Source organism: Columba livia, chromosome 1 (assembly GCF_036013475.1).
Source record: "Columba livia isolate bColLiv1 breed racing homer chromosome 1, bColLiv1.pat.W.v2, whole genome shotgun sequence".
Lineage (NCBI taxonomy): Eukaryota > Metazoa > Chordata > Aves > Columbiformes > Columbidae > Columba > Columba livia.
In genome coordinates this window covers 57,435,857-57,456,670 of record NC_088602.1, presented here as the reverse complement: position 1 = coordinate 57,456,670, position 20,814 = coordinate 57,435,857, and the positions used below count along the sequence as shown (strand labels likewise).

The following is a 20,814-nucleotide window of genomic DNA, read 5'->3' as shown; positions in this document are numbered from 1 at the left end:
ATGACATTATGGATGCAGTGGAGCCAGGTCGCCCACCACCTGAGCACACGGACAGTATTTCTTCATTGTAAATTCTACACAGAGGCCGTTACAGTCTAGAATAAGTTTAATGCTTCCATAATAACCTGCAGTTGTCTGCATCCATGAAGCTATCTTAGTGCTAAAGGCTGTCTGCCCACACATATTTCATTGCTGAAGTCCAGCTGACAGAGGAGTGAATAATCAGCAAATGACTGGGGCCATCAGTGGGCCAGCAAAAAACATTCCTCTCATGTAACACAATAGAAGGCGCAACGAAGAGACGAGAAAGAAACTGGAGGTTCATTAGAAAGAGAGGAACGAAGGGTGCGCTTTGCTATTCAAACATCCAGGCTTTTGGACTGCAGAGGTTGAAGCAGAAGCTCTGCTTGGTATTTGTCAATAGATCTTTATGTTTGTTACATATCTGCTTCTGTGAGCTGCCTGAACACAGGAGACAACCCATAAAGGACTGCCTCCTTGTCTCCTAGTAGTGTTGCTTTTGGACATGGCTTTGGATATCAATCTGAAGCATGGATTACCTTGCTTCCTCCTTCTGTGTACAATATATAGCACTATAGGATTCCTTGGTGTTACAATAATGCTATTAATAAATATACCAGCTGAACAATTCTAGCTTAAAGTGGCAGAATAGCAGGATTCCATCAGCACATTATATCTAGTCACGTTCATCAGAGAGGAAAAATAAGTGAAAACTCACATAACATCTCAATTGCAGCAATAACCCATGAGCTGTTCTGAAATAATTTAATTAGGACTCAAAATGTTATCATCCAAAGGAAATTAAACCAAATCAGTGTAGTTTCCTATTCAACAACCATTTCTTAAAGCTATAAGTATATAAAAGTTGCTTGTTGCTCGGGCATTCTCTTATATTCTCCAATAGTACGAGTACTATATCAGCTCTGAGACTCATAACCCTCTACCAAAAAACAATTCAGAGAAAATAAGCTATCTAATGCCACTGCAATTTGAAGAGAAATGCTGAAGTAGCAAAGAATTTCTACTAATGATCAGAAACAAACAGAAATATTATTAAAGTCCATGTAGCCCCCCAAATGATGCTAACAGTGTGCACCCAAAGCTATGATTTCACTGCGGAAAGCAACATGATTTTTCCGGTGCTCCTCTAAAACAACAGAAATACGCTGCTACACTAATAGACACATTTGTCTTAATGTCATCATGTCTACCATATGTCATGCAGCAGAATTCATATTAAACTGTTGTCTTTCTGCTGCAAAGTAGTTTTCTTTGTCCTTCACCCAGCTAACCAGGACATCAAGGATGTTTCTAATAGGGAAGCACACCCTTCGCTTCTCCTCCAAGTGTCAGCTGGCTTTTATCAAAAAACAGTTGCAAAATTATCTCTCCTGTCCAATGTAAAAAAAGAAAAAAAAAAGAAAATCAAGTGAAGCCATTTATTGAAGCTGATGCCCTCCTGACAAGCCAGGGAGCTGTGCTCCTGATCAGCTGGCTCTAAAAAGACATTGTGATGGATGGGTCAGCAGTGCATACGCTCAGTAACACCACACTGCCTGCCACCACTGAAGTGCCATCAACATTTGCCACCACCAAAAGTAACACAAAACGCTCAAAGCTATCCCTAGCAAATCTGCTTACTAAAAAAAAGAGCAGAGCAATAATTTCACAAGCTGTTTATTACATTGATAACAACACATTATGATAATAACCAGCAACCAAGAGTTTCTTGCTGCCAAATATTCCTTTCAAAGGCTATCTTAACTGCACTTCTATGTTGGCAAAGGTTTAGTGAGAGATAGGTAATGGTGAGCCCAAAACGTATTTCTAGGAACTTCATTCAAGGTGGTATTTTTTTTCTTTGACTGAACATTTACATTTGTGGATGTGTACAGATACACATGCAAGTACACACATACAGACTGTGTAGATCTAAGTGTATAGGCAATTTGTAGAGGCTGCCTAAGGTGAGGGTATTAAATCGAAATTTTAAAAAGTGCAGAAGGGTGTTAAAGGAGCAAAGGACAAATTAAATAAAGGAAAGGACTTTGGGGAGATGAGAGGGACAGTGGCCCCAGAGGAACTGATAGTAACACAGGTGCAGACTCTGGCTTGGATTCTGTGGGAACACTGGTATCAGAGCAAACCCTGGGAAGCAGACTTCATTACTGCTTCTCTGCCCTGCTCGCTGTAGTTCTCTCTCTGGGTTTGAGCAGCAAGACGTGCATAATTTATATTAACTAAAAATGGTGGCTTTTCTTTTTAGTCCTCTTGAGAATTTTAGTTGTAATCACATATTCGATGTCCCAAAATAACTACCATCCAATAAACACACATGATACAGTCAGTAAGATCTGATATATATTACAATCCATTAACTGTTTCATGATCAACGTTTTAAAGCTAAAAGCACATCAGTACTGTACCCTCTTTTGTCATCTTTTGCTGTTACACAAGGCCCAGCACAAGAGTTCTAGCCTGTGAGACTGCCGGGCACTTCTAACATGTGAATATGAAATGTTTTCATAACCAACTTAACAACAAATTTAATTTTTAATGCCAGCAAACACATACCTAATCAGAATTTTCTCTGCTGCAGCACCCACCTAAGAGAATTGATTTAAAAATCTGCAGTATTATCAAGTTGCATTTGTGTTTATAACCTATCTACTTGGAGTAATTATTTTCTTCTCACACAAAGACTATTAGATCAGGCAGCCAGCAGCAATCTTGCATATGCAGGATACAACTCCAGAGCTGAAGCATCATTACAAATACAATAGGGCATAACAAAACTTTTATGTTTTATTTGTAACTGCTGCTCTGCTTGATATTGAAAAAGACAAATCTATATGCATATACAGATATATTTCTAGAAGCAAAAAATATTAGGGGCACTTTTCATCTCTAAAAAACAACATGCAAGGTACTCTTGTTAAGTTCACACTTACCGTGTTATACATCCCCCAAAAACAGCTTCATAGGACTTGTAGAAGAACTAATCACAAGTAAGTAGAATGAAAACATTATCATACGTAACCTTAATCTATTTTTGTCCAAAACATATAGTGAACAGAAATGTCAGGACTAAATTCTAAAGGGAATATTTCATTCCTGTTAATGTCACTGCAGGGAAACCTGTTGGGAGCAATCAGGACAACTGACTTGAGGGGATACTTCAATTTTATTTAATTTTCAGAACTATTTTTAGGTGCATAAGGAACTTGGAAAAATCAATGACTGCATTTTAATAATGCAAATGATGGAATTTGATGCTGCTTCAATCACATATGTTTATAAGCACCCATTGCATAACACAAAACTTTAGTTTCTATATCATACATGATTGCTCAAGATAATAGCAGCCAACAAAAATCTATTTTATGGAGTAAATTCTGACCAATGGCATAAAATCTGATTAGGATTTTAAACGTACTTCTCTTCACCAAACAAAATCTGGGAGAACCAGAGAACACTTTGTACCACTATACAGTCTTTTCCTAAGACAGTTACTGATGTGCCCCTGAGATGTGAGGGTACATGGTATGGTGAAGCAACAGAGACCAGAAAGTTGAGGTGGTGGGGAAGAGTTGATTTGATCCTGATGTGGATCAAACCCAAGTATGTTGCATTAAAATTACAAGACTACAACCAGTGACTCTTAAATGCCTTGTAAATGAAACAGAGGCAGACTTGAGTCAACTGAAATGAGGAATGCAGATATTGTGCACCATGCCTTGGAAGTCAGCTTCAGAAATTTGCCTAAATTCAGCTGTTAAGCTCACAATATTTACACATAATACTAACCTTCATAAACACAAGCATAAATGTGCTGCTGGTGTCATTCACCTATTTTCCATCTATTTCCTATATTCCACCTATATTCCACCTATTTCCATAGATGATATTCCTCTACCAACATAACTTTTGACAATAGCTACACATACTTACCACTGTGCCTAGAAACTGAATGCTTGTATCTCCAGAGGCATTCCGAGAAAGCCGCTGAAAAAAATAAATGTGAAAACTGATTAGAAGCTTCTCCAGAATTTGAAACCATTCAATTTTCTTTCCATCACATCACTGTAAAGTAATCAAAACTAATCAAATACATAAAACTATACATAAAATAGATAAAAATACAACCACTTCCTTCAAGAATTTCAGTACTAGAAGTCTAATTTGTACTTCAGCTCAGATGTTGTTGTGGTTGGTTGGTTTTTTTGGTTTGGGTTTTTAGTATGGTTGGTGGTGGTTTGTTTTGGTGGTGGTTTTGGTTTTGTTTTCCAGTCAACTCAATAAAATCTATTTCTGAAGAACAATGAAAGCAAATATAGTCAAGTACAACATAGAACAACCTTGGGCTTGCAGAAAGATGAATGTCATGAATAATGAGCCTTTCGCCACCTCTAAACGTTTGTGATTTTGTATTCCTGTTACTCACATTTAGTATTATCTTCATTCTCTCCTAATGAGAGACATTTTAATCTCCTTTTAAAATGCAAACCTCCAATGATGCTACTTTGAAAGCAGAAAAAAAAATGACCTTATGAAATGTCTGGTCACCTACTGTGGTTCAGGAGTTGATTGAAGTTATTAAACAGTCTTCACATATTACATTGTCAGTAAGCCACAAGACAATGAAAAAGAAAATATGTTATTGATTTAACACAGTGTTATCCGTAATCTAAATATGCAAAACACAAAAAGAGTTCTTTCTTCTTGTGAATTGTCTCCTCCTCCTTCAACATGAAAAGTCCTGTCCCCCCCCCACTTTTTTTCCTGCTGTTAAATCAAGGCACATGTAGACCCAAAATCAGAGCCCTAATCATGGAGCACAGCTCTAACACACAGTTGCAGGTGTACACACGAGTACGGAAGCACAGATTTGAAAAGGTGAATACAAATTGCCAACAGGGAGCTGCACAGAGATCGTCAGCATTTTCAAGACAACGAATCCCAGGAACAGGGCTGCAAATTATCTTGAGAACTTCTAGTCCAGCACTCGACACACTCAAAAGACACCAGTGCCACTCGCAGATAATGTGTGTCTAGAAACCACTCTTCCCATCGCAGAGATTTCAAAGTCTCCCTAAGCAATTTATCCCTGTATAATTACCAAGTTTCTTCCTAATACTTGACTAAAAACCCTTTACCGCAACTACAGCACATTAGTTCTCCTCTTCTTCATCACAGACAGGAAACACAGATTATTCCCTTTCTTTTTACAGCTACCTCCAAGTACATGAAGAGCCATTATCATGACTCCCTTTAGTTTCGTCTTCTCTAGATTAAGTGAGAAAGCACTATACAACAATAGCTAGATACCCCTGAAACAATTTTAGTAGCAATAAATTAAATTGTGGTCCCTTTTCAATAATGTTGCATGTTCCTCAGCTACACTTTATGAAGTAATAATTACTACAGCCCAAACATGCTTATTTTTTGACTTAACAGGTCACACACTGACACTACAATCTGGACAATCATATGAAAACAAAGGATGATGTGCCAAAGCCTGACATATTTCAACAATAATGATTAACGGAATGGAAAATATGGGAAATAAAATTTCATACAAAACCTGACGTTTACTTTTATAAAGGAAACAGGAATATACACTTTTCCCACAGTCTAGGATAAACACAATCAGGTTTGGGAAACCACAAAGAAGAACAAAGTACCGGCTGCCTACAATGAATGAACCGCATGCCAAAACAAACAAGTCCCAACCACTTGATAAGCTGTCAGAAAATGGCGAGCCGAAAAAAATTAAAGGATTTAATGTCTTTTTTTCCTGGAATGCCCTCCACCCTTGTTAGAGTTCTGTCACTTATTGTACTACCCTTTTGTCCACTTTCAAGGGTCATTAGAGACCTTTTCACATCCTAATAAAAATTCCATTTTTTTGGCTAATCTCCCGTCACAGAAAAACACAACTTGAAAAACAAAACAAAAAAGAAAAATAGAGCCCCTTTGTCATTTTCTTTAAAGGCTTTCAAAGTAAAGCCAGGTATCTTGACAACTTGACTTATTTTTCACAACTGAAAAACAAATCATTAAAGTATTTTCTCACATAGATTCTATTTACTTACAACTACATAAGCTAGCGCAGCAATAACCAAGCCCTTTCAAAATTTATTTAATAACCGATTTAATAAAGCCAAATATAAATGTATATCAAGAAGGTACCTTCTTAAGCCACAGTCTTAAGGCAAGACAAAGATATAACAGCGTTAAAGATATAACAGCGTTTTTCCTGCCCTGACGCTGTGGAAGTGCCCTGGAATCACAGCATCACTGCTACTGTTTGGTGTGTCAAAAATGCAAAACATTACATTCAGTTGCATTAAGAATCAGTATAGGCACCAAAATCCATCTCTTGAATTAACAGCCAGTGAGAGGAAAATAAAATTAATGGAAAAAGTGGGAAAAATAGTTAACAAACATGAGAAACAAGAAAGAAAGGTAAATAAATTCTCCAAGTCACAAAACATATGTTACATCAAGACCAAAAAAAGAGACCTGCCAGGCTTTTGAGAACCATGTTACAAAAGAATTCAGCACATTATCATAATTAATGTTTCAAATTACAGTTGTAAATAAGTTTCAGCTGTTAGATGTGATTAGATTTTTTTGAAGCACATTGAAAGGAGTTATTTCTTTTCCACTGGTGGGCTTGTGTTTCTGAGATTTGTAAATGTAATTGATGTTTTCAAGAAAATGAAAGGATATGGTTAACAATTATTCTTTTATTTTCCACCTCTTTAGAAAAAGGACCAGTCTTTAGTTTCTCTTGTAAAGTTAGATATTTGCATATTCTATAGCTCATAATAGATGGTTTCATATTGCATCTGATAGCAGGAACGTAATCAAATAGAGGTAACAAGAGAATTGCTAATTATATGCATTGTCATTGTTTTCCTCATAAATCACAAATTATTTACTAGGAGGTTTACACTGAAAAGCAAAGGAAGTCTACCACCTGAACAAAGACAAAACAACACTGAATGTTTACCTGTCAATACAGTAAAATTACATTGTTGGCATCAGTTATGTGATCTTAGACATAACTGACGCTCTTCTGGTTGACTCAACCGATAGAGCTTCTGTCTTCCTTAATTAGTATATTCTGATTTAAAAGTATAATTTTTTTTTTTTTATAAGAAAGTAACAAGCTAAATCAAATCTAAAAAAAATTTAAAAATCACAACTTCAAAAAATCCATCTGCAATTTCAAAGCTGTCAAATACATGTGAGTGCTACATAAATATTATATGCATTTTACATACACAGGTTACGGTATGCTATACCACATATGCTATGTATATACAAACAAAATGCTTATGCACGCATATAAAAATAGACAAGTGTATACAATCATACAAAATGTGTTTGATTTTCCTCCTCTTTCTTAAGTGTTATACCACAGTCACTTCACAAATAATCATTATAATCTGTAAATCCCAGTAAATTACCAGAGGTTAGTGACTTGAAATTCTTCTGCTTTGTCATAGAAAATTATTTCCACTTAGTTGGGTATCAATGATCTATTCATGATAAGATGCAGTAGGGTCACAATCAGCTTTGCATTAAGCCTGCAGCGGATGAGCACTTGCAGATAAAAATGATAACAACCCTTACATGAAGAAGGATAAAGAAGCTCAGCCAAACAAAAAAATAGACATTATTGAAAGAGATTCTAAACTGACATGGACATCACTAGAAAACATCATCTCAGAGTATTTTCCACAAATCTTCTGGTATCTTGGCCTTCCCAAACTACTAAAGGAGAGCAGCTGCAGGGAAGGAATAATATCAAAGCAAAGAATCTCCAACAGACCAAAAGCTTTTTTTCTCTTTGCTTACAAATTAAAAAGTAATGTGTCAGGTCAAAATCAATATGAGTTGACAAAGGAGATCATATATATATATATATATATATATGTTTCTCAAACACATTTATCTTGAACTACTATATACTGCCTTTATTTGTTGAAACTAAAGCTGGAGACCATTTGTTAAAGAAAATGTTCAGACTGGCTCTCAACCAACGCTTTTTGTAACTTTTTCAAGCCATGGCATGACTACATCAACAGTCAGACAACATGTATCAGGTTATATAGAACGCACACACATAAAAAACAAACAACAACAACCACCAAAACAAACCAAAAAAGGAGAAAAAAACCACACACACAGAGAAAACCTATAGATACACTATAGATAACATTTTGAGTGAAAGAACACTATGGGGCTGTTTGTCAGAATGCGTAAGTTCTCGCAACCCCTATTGCTTCATTTCAGCTGCTCACAACCAGAAATTTGGAACATCTTTTAACATGAATTTCAAATGGAGAATTCTATCCACTTTTTGGTCAATATTTATAAATTCTTGAAAATTCAATCTAGCAAGATACAGAATCACCCCCAGCCAGGTTTAATTAAAAACCAAATTATTCTCACAGTAGGGAAGTCAGGGAAAAAAAACAACTCAAACACAGTATTTTACCTTGTAAAGTTACAGCAGATTCATCTGCTAGTACCTCATCTATGAGAATTTGTGTACATGAGGGTGCTTGGACATCTGGAAAGCTCCATCATCCACCTACATCACTGCCATGTTTGAAGTCACACGGTTGGGTCAGAGAAGAGGAGAAAGCTGCAGAAATAGCTGTGAAACTATGAAGTCCTCTTCTTGTCAAAACACAAGGAGTGCTTTGGCTTTCTCAGTCTCCTTCTCCCTCTCCTCCTAGAACCTCTGCAGAAAGCATAACTTCATTTCAGCACTCCCTTTCCACTGTGCAAAGTCTCAGTCTAAGGATGTGATCCCAGGCAAGAGGAAATGGCCTCAAGTTGCACCAGAGGAGCTTTAGATTGGATTTTAGGAAAAATCTCTTCACGGAAGGAGTTGTGAAGCATCGGAACAGGCTGCCCAGGGAAGTGGTGGAGTCACCATCCGTGGAGTTTGTTTAAAAGACATGTAAATGAGGTATTTAGGGACACAGCTTAGTGTTAGAGTTAGGTTATAGTTGGACTTGATGATCTTGAGGGTCTCTTCCAACCAAAATGATCCTATGATTCTATCCGACAAAGCTTTACAGAATCACAGAATCGACTGGGTTGGAAAAGACCTCAGAGATCATCGAGTCCAACCCTTGGTCCAACTCTAGTCTGTTTACTAGATCATGGCACTAAGTGCCATGTCCAATCTCAGTTTAAAAACCTCCAGGGACGGCGAGTCCACCACCTCCCTGGGCAGGCCATACCAATGCCTGGCCACTCTCTCTGTAAAGAATTTCTTTCTAATATCCAGCCTAAATTTCCCCTGGTAGAGTTTAAGCCCATGCCCCCTTGTCCTGTTGCTAACTGCCTGGGAGAAGAGACCAATCCCCACCTGGCTATAACTTCCCTTCAGGTAGTTAAAGAGAGTGATGAGGTCACCTCTAAGCCTCCTCTTCTCTAGACTAAACAACCCCAGCTCCCTCAGCCTCTCCTCATAGGTCTTATGTTCAAGTCCCTTCACCAGTCGTGTTGCTCTTCTCTGGACCCGCTCCAGCACTTCAATGTCTTTCCTGAACTGAGGGGCCCAGAACTGAACACAATACTCCAGGTGTGGCCTCACCAATGCAGAGTACAGGGGAAGGATCACTTCCCTTGTTCTGCTGACCACGCTATTTTTGATACAGGACAGGATACCGTTGGCCTTCTTGGCCACCTGGGCACACTGATGGCTTTCTTGTATGTTGGAGACTGTCTACATTGCATTATATCTTCAGATTTGTGCAGCCTCACAAGCCTTTCCAATTAGGGGATAACTCTCTACTTTTGTCACAATTTAGTCTTCTCCCCTGGTGGTGTCATCATTTCCTCCCCTTAGTGCATTAAACTACAGATGGAAACTTAGCTCGATTTTATGTGCTGCTCTGCCCTCAGCCATTATCAGTTTTAGATCACACTTTTTAGAAGATGAAGCCTCAGCTGGCTGTTCTTCCTCAGGGCACCTCCATATTTTCCAGGTTCTTTCAAGGGTAGCCATCACCTAGTGGGGAATGAGATGATCAAGTCCTGCTGTGTCTGAAGCATTTTGACACTGGAAAGGTGTCAAAGACTGACCTAAATGGCACTATGCTGAAGCAGTCTTTCCCTTTAAAAGGGATCCTGCCAGGAGGCACCTGTTGGAAGCTCTCCCCATCCTTTCCCAGGGACTAAACAGAATCTGTTCCCAAACAGTACAAATATGGATGTTAATGTCAAGGTTTAAGGCGAGGTGGCAATCACACGGCATGAATGGCTTACAGGGCATCAATCCCCACAGACAAACTGCACCTTTATAAGAGGCTGAGACACCATATTACTGCTTTTAGAAGAAGAACCATTCTCTGAATGTCTGAGATTTAACTGCAGTAGATGGCTTAGGAATTTCTACCCTCAAAATAAATCGAAAAATGGAAACATAGATCCTTCCCAATATTTCTTTAGGTAATATCCAATGTTAGTATCATTTGTTGCTTCTTTTTGCCAAGCTTTAAATATATATCTGTTTAACATTAATACTACAGGAGTATTGCTATTTTATACACCTAGAGCACCTTCCAAGAATGCCCATGTGCTCCTTTAAAACAAACCAAACCAAACCACCAAAAAACCCCACAGAAAATACCATTTATTTGGTGTTGGTAAAGAACAAATCTAAAAGACATTTACTCCAGCCCAACATTTGCAGCTATTTACAATTATTTACAGTAACGAAGAGTTTAGTCCTCCCTGTGAACTTCTAAGTTTTTGATGTTATTACATTAAGTCACAAAATTACTGTGACTTTTATAAACGTTACTCTTGTGTTGACATGCTGGCATATGTTTTGTTCTTACAGGGGCACAGCATGCAGGTAATACACTGTCATGTGGTTCTAGATCTGATAATGTTCATGGTTGCCCTGAGACAGATTCTTTGCAGGACCCATAGTCCTTTCTTGCTCTTTGACATCCCTCCTCTTCCTTCCCTTTTGCTCTCCAAATGTGTTACCATATTCAATGGAACCATTACTTATATTTCAGGGTTTAGATATCATCAAGTTACAATGTCTGTCAACAACTGAATATGACGCTTTAGTCTTTGGACACATATAGAATCCCTATAGTTATTCATCCTGAATACTGTCTGTCATTAAAATTTATAGCTCCTTTGGAAAAAAATATGGCATAAAGTACTGTGACAACCAGCAATATTTGGTTAACCCCTTGAACAGCACTGGATATTACTAATCTCATTAGCTTAAAAAAAAGGGTCAAGTATGTTGTTTGTAGATAGAGCTTTATTGTGGGCGACCTCTCTCTGAGAAGTGGACAATAAATTCCAGAAGGATTGATTTGGCATAGCAGTTGATCACTTGGCTGGAGAAAAAAAATGTTTTCATGAATGAATCAGTAAAAGTGGTGACTTGTGCTTTTTGCTTCAGCTGCTCAATTAAAAAAAAACCCGCAGCAATTATGATCTTTTATTTCCTTGAATTTACCCCTTCCCTTCACACATTCTCCATTCAAACCATGGACTTGAATTAAACTGACTTCACACAAATTGCAGACTGCTTATGAGATTTGAGTACTTGCTATTTAAAAGTAGACATTAATACAAATACTCTGGTATTACAATAAAGGATATCTGATATTTTTTAAGGCTTCATGACTTAGGAGCTGGGCATGCTGCTGTCATATAGGCATACACATATTCAGGGTTCATTTTAAAAATTAATCATTTTTAAAATTTTGACAAACATCCATGCAGAGAAAAAAGTAACAACAGTAACAGTTCCCTGACCAACATATATTAATACTTTCAAAAAAAATTTAAAAGCCTGAGATGCAGCAAGGCGTACTACACTGTATGCAATACGTTTTTGTAGTTGCCTTCCACCTGGGATACTTGAGTCTTTCTTTGTACTTGTCCCAAATGCCACAAGAGTGTCAAGTGAGGTGACAAAAATAAGCTTCTCTGTATCATATCCACCAATCATTTTTGGAGTTTCAAGGCTGAGCTCTGTTTTCTCAGATGACTGTGACTGGATGAGCAAAGACGAAAACATGGGCAGGCTGTGTTTCTACACTGCTCAGTAAAGCAGGACCATGGACTGATGCCTGGTCCCAAAGACAAATGGCAATGACCACCTCAGTCTCGCTGCTTGGGTCTATATGGCACAGTATAGATCTATACCAGATGCGCCTCGGTCAACCCAAAATAGAACAGGCTGAAACAGAGAGAGGGAGTGAGGTACCAGTTAATCAATACGGGCCATCAGGAATACAGTGCTGGGGCTCGCACTCCAGCTTTAGTTTACCCAGCAGTATAGCTGTTTGGATGCAGTATTTCCAAATGTCTGCCCATTTGCAGATCACTGTGTGTGCCCCTTCTAGAGACAACTAGCAAAAGTAGTTCTGAAATCTTGGGTAAATGACAACAGAGTGTGTGCCGTAATCACACAACACTAAAGAATGGACTGTCTTCATGTTCACTGCTCACTAAAGCTTCCCAAAATAATTTTCAAGGGTTAAGAAAATGAGTGTGCTGAAGTAATGGTACCTGAAACCTACATAATATATCATTATCACAGATGACATCTGAGATCTCAAAACAGTAAAAAAAAATATATATATAGGTAATTTTTCTACAGAAAATTACACATATGTTAGAAAAAACTCTCCACAGGGCTGAAGGAAATGAATACTTGGGCATAGGCTTTGTTCTCCTGTCAGACATTTCCCAGAATGTCAGACATTTCCCAGGAACAAAGGCTTCATAACCTACAGCATTTTCATTTTTTCTGTTCTTATGGACCAAAATAATAATCAAAAGAAACATTGTATCAGAGAAGCACTTAAATTTGTCACATCCCAGGATGTAGAATATACTCCTCCTGCTCCAATTGTTGATGCAATAAATAAATTAAATGAAAAAAGTAAGTGATGCCATAACTGATTTCCCTGCTAACACTGTAAGTAAAGAAAATTCCACTGATAAATCTTCATTTATTTCATTCACAAAAACACTTGAAGCTTGAGACTGATGATTTCAGCTTTACAGGATTGTGTTCTTGGTTTAGTAACTCCATTACTTTCCTAATTACACCTTGCTGTGACTGATCAAGATGTTTTTACCGTAGAGTTTGGGATGCCCAACAAAGTCACAGAACAGTAAGGCTGGAAGGCACCTCTGGCAACCAGGCAGTCACACTCCCTGTTCAAAGCAAGGTTAACATCAAAGTAATTATGAGATGCTCAGGACCTTGTTCAATTGAGTTTTGTCTATGTCCTACAGAGCTTCACTTCAGCAGAGACCAATCCCCTGAAAGCCAGGACATACAAAGAGAAGGCATCACCAGTGTCACCGTAAAACTGCTTTTCTGAAGCTGCCAAAAGCCATCAAGAGTTTTCCAGGGTCCAGGCAGAATGCCTACACTACCTTCAGTGGGTGGGAGGTTTCATTATGGCAAGGTAGTAATGCTGTGAAACCAGCATGGGCAACCAACAATAGAACCCGAGGGAATGGCAGGAAGATGTGCCAGGGGAGGTTTAGGTTGGACATGAGGAAAAGGTTCTTCCCCCAGAGGGTGGTGCAGCCCTGGAACAGGCTCCCCAGGGAGGTGTCACGGCCCCAAGCCTGACAGTGTTCAAGAAGAGACTGGACAAGCCCTCAGACACATGGTGTGAACTGTGGGGTTGTCCTGTGCAGGGACAGGAGTTGGACTCGATGATCCTTGTGGGTCCTTTCCAATTCAGGACGTTCTATGATTCTACGATAACATGTCAGTGGAAAAAGTGGGTGCATGTGATATAACAAAGAGGTATAAGTGTTGGCAAAATATGGTGACAAATAATTTATTCTGACTCAGAATCTTTTCGCTACAGGGAACTGTCCTGCAAGTAAATGATATATAAGGATGGGTTGTGTGTTTGATGATGGGATCAATGAAAGCAGAGCACTAAGGAGTTGTAACATTTGCCCATGTAGTACGGCCACAGAGCAGCCTCAGAATTTGAATGGTTGGGGGGATGGTTCTCGAGAACTTGGTCACACACAAGTAGTGCCAAAGCAAAGAGGGTTTAGGGATCTCCTACATGCACTTTTTTTCTTGGGCAACCTACCCTCTCTGCAGATACCTGATCTTCCTGCACAGTGTCCCAGCAGAAGGCACCTACTTACAACCTGACTATAGTGAGCACAAACTTGCAGTTAGGTTCAAGTCCATCTGATGGACTTCAGGGATTCATTGATTTACCTTCAGGTCCCCTTATATTCTGGTTCACATGAGAGAATAAAAGGTGATGTTCAGCTCTAGGGAAAAGGCAGCTTATTCCCTTCTCTCCTTCTATTCCCTCCCCAGTTCATAGGCATGTGCAGAGAAAAGATATCATAGGCAACAACTTTCGCAGGCACAGGGCTCACTGAAATCCAACCTACTTGTTCATGGAAGCAGAGGTAGAGGAACATAAATACCCTCATCCCAAAATCCACCTGCTGCCTCTCTTCCAGCTGTTGTTACTTTCCAGGATGCCATTCTGAACCATCATTCTCCCTTCCAGTTTCCACTGGAGTTCTTGCAGTTTTTTTCCACAACTCAATCAACCTCCGCTTCTCCACTTGCTCTTCAGAGGAATCATTAAGCGGCTTGTTTATTTATTTTTATTCTAAATATTGCCCGAAAGCCTATATCATATTCAAACCATGTTTTATATATAATGTATTTTTGAAATGTATTTTCAGTTAAATAACAGACAATCCCTTCAAATCTGAATTCCTCAGGAAGACACATCATAACCACATGCCTATTGTTACTTCTCGGATTTCCAGCGAAGGCAGATTTTGAATCCACAATAGCTAGGTGTAAGTCAGATTCTGAGCCACTAACATATTTGGAAACAGGTGGGACAAACAACTTTGGCAAAGTATTTCTGCACACAAAAATATCATTTGCTTGGTGGACAAAACCCTACACTTCACAATGTGTCAAATCCAGCCTCTCCAAATGAGAGGTGGAGTGCAGCCCTAAGTGGAGAAAATGCTGAGAAACAGGGATAAGCTGAGGAATTACTGAAAACAGGAACAGCAACAAAAGCATGACGGAATTGGCATTTTTCAAGAAATGCCATAGGGTGTGCCTATACCCTCATCCCTGGAGACTGTACCTCAGAACTCTCTTGCTCAAATGACCCCCAGGTTTCCATCAGTTCATCGCTTCATATAAGTATCATATAGATTTCACAGTTAACCAAAGTAGCACAAAGATTTCAGAGCCCTTTTGCTGCAGCCAAACGGACCTGCAGGACACCCCAGGGTTCTTGGTCCCTCCATCACCTGGGGACCTGGCCAGGACCTCCGCAGGGCCCATCTGCTGCACACAGATGGGCCTCCTCGCAAAGGGAACAACTGCGGAAGGGAGGGAAAGAGGGAGGAAGGGGGCTGCCATGCATCCTGGCTGTGCCCTGGGATGCCCTAGACAGACTGTGACCAGGGCACCTACCTCTTTCTCAGGTGTCAGATGTATTCCCAGGTCCTGCGCTCTAGAAATAGTCTTAGAAAACCTGGCGTTTAAACTCGTAGGTCTTCTTAACTCTGTTTTGCTCTACTACACATTAAGCCTTCAGCCAAGGAGTGGAAATACAGGAGCATGCTTAATTACTTATTTTTAAACGTGCGACAGATATGCAACAATCTGAATGTCTAGACTATAATTTACATAAATACATTTTAAACCGAAACATTTTAAAATTATTTATTTCCTGCTCCCATGCTTAAGTGCTTTGCTGGATTGGGGCCAGACTGCAGGATCGAGCCCAAGGTGCATAAATCAAACCTTCAAAGAAATCTAATGTTCACAAAGACTGTATTTGGTTGGGCAAATTTAGAAGAATGAAACCAACTATGAAGAGAAATTAGATTGGCTGAAAATTAATAAAGCACAGCTGGAATTATTCGATTCATCCATATTTGTTGCTTAAATGGCTCTAGGCTAAGTCGTGCTGAAAGAAGATACTTTGAGACTCAAGGGTCAATTGCTTTTGGAGACAAATTGACCTACAGGAATACAATTGTCTAATTTGGTTCTTGCAGCAGGGCATGTCTAGAGAAATATATAACCAAAAAACCAATTTAGATTCCAGTGAGAGGACACCAGAGGTCAAGTTTAAGGTTCCCATAAATTTACATAAGCACACCAAAATATTAATAACTTTTCCAGCTACTGGGTTTCCTTGCTAAAAGCAATGACTTACAGATACCATCTGAGAAAGAAACAACATATGTGCTTATTCCACATTCTGTTGGATGGATACCATGCAGCCAGCTCATTGCTGGCCCTGCAGCATTTCACACAACATGGTCATTCTCAAGGAGCGCAAGTAACACTATTGCTGGCTCAGCTCCTAGAAAGAGAGCATGTTCAGATCTCAGGATCGTTGATTTCAAAACTAATTTTATGTGCCAGGTCAAATATTACACCTTAATGAACAGGTTTTACTGCTATTAGTATATGGGGACCTGTATCCAGCCTCCACCTCTACTCTGCCCCGGTGAGACCCTATCTGGAATATTGTGTCCAGTTCTGGGCCCCTCAGTTCAAGAAGGACAGGGAACTGCTGGAGAGAGTCCAGTGCAGGGCAACCAAGATGATGAAGGGAGTGGAGCATCTCCCTTATGAGGAAAGGCTGAGGGAGCTGAGTCTCTTTAGCTTGGAGCAGAGGAGACTGAGGGGTGACCTCATTAACGTTTACAAATATATAAAGGGTGAGTGTCACGAGGATGGAGCCAGGCTCTTCTCGGTGACAACCAATGGTAGGACAAGGGGCAATGGGTTCAAACTGGAACACAAGAGGTTCCACTTAAATTGGAGAAAAAGCTTCTTCTCAGTGAGGGTGCCAGAGCACTGGAACAGGCTGCCCAGGGAGGTTGTGGAGTCTCCTTCTCTGGAGACATTCAAAACCCACCTGGACACATTCCTGTGTAACCTCATCTAGGTGTTCCTGCTCTGGCAGGTGAATTGGACTGGATGATCTTTTGAGGTCCCTTCCAATCTCTAACATTCTGTAATTCTGTGGTATAGTTACAATATACTTTGCAATGAGGCCTTCTGAATATGGTTCTCTCTTCTAAATATAATGCTTTTCTCCTAGACAGATACTGTATGTTCATACATCAGTATTGTTTCCTACCCAAAATCAGGAATATCTTTTATAAAACAGCAGCAAAAAAGGACCAGTATTAAAATACAGAAATACACTTTACAATATAAAATTATTTTAGACATATGCAAGCCCTGACACTGGCATTAACCTTCCATGAAATGTACAAAACTTAAGTACAGAATTTACTTGGGCATGTGATGAAAATTTCTTTCTTAGTTAACACTATCCTTGAAAGATACTTTTTTTTTTTTTTTAAATCTTCAAATTGCAGTCTTTTAAATTCAGTCACAGCAAAAATAACATTTTCATTTGGATAATTTACAAGAGGTGAGAATGAAAAAATAAGTTCACATATTGCACTGAAAATTATCAGAAATCTGACCACTGTACCCCTGATAAATATATACAAAATAAACAGCTAACATTCTATGTAAAAACATTTTTAAAAACTCAAAGTTTTTCTTTTCCTTTCACTACTTCCAGGATCAATATACATTTATGAATGAATGATTTCTCACAAAGTATATAAATCCTGACTAGCATTGCCTTCAGAAAATTTGCATGGCAGTTAAAGGTACATCCTTTTGTTTGGAGTTGGTTTTCAACACATTATTGCTCAGAAGGAACACTGTGCATTAACCTTTTTAGATTTTTCTCAGAAACAAGAAGGTTTGGGATGTTTTCTACGTTTTTCTTTTCAAGTCATGGAACTGATCACATTTCATAAAAGCATATACAAAAGCATGTCATATGTGAGATGCACTGTCCTGCAACTTTCAATCTTCAAAGGCCCACAAGCGGAATGCAATCCAAACATGAGGAAGAGAATAATTTTACTGCAGGACCCAACCTTTTTGTAAACAGTAATCTGTTCTTTATTTTTTACGTGATTAAGTAACTATCTCCCCACAGTCATCAAGTAAAGAGATCCTAGCAACTGGGGTAGATTTGTGGCTAAAACAAGCAACAATTTACCTGTGTTCAGTTTTGGGCCCCTCACTACAAGGAAGACATCGAGGTGCTGAAGAGAATTCAGAGAAGGGCAACAGAGCTGGTGAGGGGCCTGGAGCACAAGTCTGATGAGGAGCAGCTGAGGGAACTGGGGCTGTTCAGCCTCGGGAAAAGGAGGCTGAGGGGAGACCTCATCAGTGTCTGCAACTACCTGAAAGGAGGTTGTAGCATGGAGGGGGTTGGTCTCTTCTCCCGAGTAACAAGTGATAGGACAAGAGGAAATGGCCTCAAATTGCACCAGGAGAGGTTTACATTGGATATTGGGAAAAATTTCTTCATGGAAAGGGTTGTCAGGCATTGGAACAGGCTGCCCAGGGAAGAGGTTGAGTCACCATCCCTGGAGGTGTTTAAAGGACATACAGATGAGGTTCTTAGGGACATGGTTTAGTGCCAGGGTTAGGTTAACAGCTGGACTCTAGGATCTTGAGGGTCTCTTCCAATCAGAATGATTCTATGTTCAAAACTCTATATGAGTAAGTCTGAGACAAGTTCGCTTCACTGAAGCTCTGGATGCACTCCAAGTAGAAAGATAATGTTATTTGCACACCACGTAATTTTTATGATGTATCAAAAGTTCAGACCCACATATTGCTATTATTTGTATGCCCAAAGGCTTCTGGTTACCTCAGCTCTACAAATGAAGCGTTGGTGGATTTACCTGTATAGTCCTCTGAGTGCCATCAATGGTGACAGACAATAAGGGTGAAGCCAGGTTCCACTCGCTGGTCACGTTTAGTTTCATCCCATCAACTTCCACCTGTTGTGACACCAAACAAGGCTGTTACCATGAAGACAGACAGAAAACTGATCTCAAGTTCATTACTGCATACAAAGCAGCAACCATTTTAAAACAGATGGCTCCCAAACAACCTGTCATGTTTACTGCTTCTGCCATAAAAGACAAGGTCCAACAACAGAGTCTTCCAGCTCTCTCTGGGGAGAGGTGAAGGACCTGTGAACAGCTGCCTCTGAGTAGCAAGGTTTCAAGTGATTTCCAGCAAGTAGCAAACAGCCATCCAACTTTTAAACCTATCTGGACATGCTACATTTACTGCAATTAGACAAGTAATGCATATAAATTCCAGTGACACCTTGCAACCCACACAACGGGGCTTGCATATAATATTCTCTCCAAGGACCAAGGAAGAACTTTTCCTATGCTTCTAATGAAGGGTTTTGCATTGTTATCTTAATTAATAGGAGGCAGTAATTAATTCTTCAGTGTTTTGCCTCAAAGTCCAAAAAACTTTGCAAATTCTGTCATGTTTTCTTCCAATATACAGTTGATCAGAGGAATACAATTCCTGACTTGAATGCCAATATGTTTATCCACAAATAATACATATTTTAAAAATCATCCTGTAATCTTTATACAAAAATATTTTTATGTGAAGAGCAAAAATCCTGAGTTCTGAAGAAAGCATAGAACAGAGTAGCTTTAATGACACTTCTCTTATTCTTCCATTGTATAATACTGTTTAAAAACACACATCATGCATTCAACACTGTAAAAGTACCAGAGAAAGAGCTGGATCATGGGGGAAAAAAAACCCAAAACAATACACATTATACAAGGACTAATATAATTAGTGGTTAATATTTGTGGCACATTTTGAACATTCATCATGTTACCCAAGGTAGGTAAATATCATTTCAGTTATATGTTTTACTGTAAACAGAAGAAAAATCATGGTCAGCTGATTTCTTTCTTCTCTCGGAATCTCTAAAATATTTTCAATCAGTAAATTACAGGCAATATTGATAATGATGGAAATATTGCATACGTTCTTAGTCAAGTAGAAAAAAAAATACTCCATTTAGGATAAAAGCTGAGCCCACATTTTGCAAAATAAAACTTATAAACCCTGCTCTTTTAGATCTCAGACTAATCATTATTTCGTCTTATAACAAGAACAGGCAACTGTAATCTTAGTGTAACTTAAAAGAAATCCATAACAGACAAGTGCAGACAAGCAATGTGTAATTTGATAATTTTATTTCAGTTAAGAAGAAAAACTTTGGCTTAAAGAACCTCTAATTTTATAGACTTTAGTTCAGAACACAAAAATCTGTCTTTTAGTGATACAATCTACTCAATTTCTAGGGGTTTTAACTATAAATAAAGTGACATGTAAAGAACATGAAGAAAAACAAGTCATTTATAACGGTTCACCAATAGGCCAGATTAGCTGGCATGCTTCAGGTACTTTACACTGCTCCAGTGATGCAAACCAGCCATAAACCCAGCTTAAGTTAAACCAGACCGGCAGCTGGTTTGCATTGCCAGAGTGCTGCAAAGCAGCTGGAACCTGAATCAGCAAATACTGTCTTTATTTCACAAACTCCTGAGAGAGAGAAAAAAAAAACAAAACAAAACAAAAGAAACACCACTTTCCAAATGGAGAAAAGCAAATCTGGGGCTCCACCTCACCCCTGTTTGATTAGTAATTGAACTTTGAGAAGCCAATTACTTAAAAAGCTCTCTGTCACTATTGCTATAACCGAAGAAAGACTGTCTACGCTGGAGTCTGGGTCTGAAAACATCCTCTACCACATTTCTCCAGGGAAGAAGAGGAGATGGTTTCCTCACAAGGGGAGGAGGAGG

The 20,814-nt window shown here is 39.0% G+C and overlaps 1 protein-coding gene across 3 annotated transcripts in view; it reads right to left on the bottom strand.

Annotated features, from left to right (window-relative positions):
* PCCA (propionyl-CoA carboxylase subunit alpha) overlaps window positions 1-20,814 on the bottom strand; it is a 286,891-nt gene that overhangs the window by 56,628 nt on the left and 209,449 nt on the right. For all 3 annotated transcript variants that reach the window (XM_065057776.1, XM_065057761.1, XM_065057768.1), the window contains exons 20-21: window positions 18,868-18,966; window positions 3,973-4,026 (exon numbers count right to left, since the gene is read on the bottom strand). In XM_065057776.1, coding sequence (XP_064913848.1) covers window positions 3,973-4,026; window positions 18,868-18,966 — 153 coding nt within the window. The remainder of the gene's footprint in view (window positions 1-3,972; window positions 4,027-18,867; window positions 18,967-20,814) is intronic.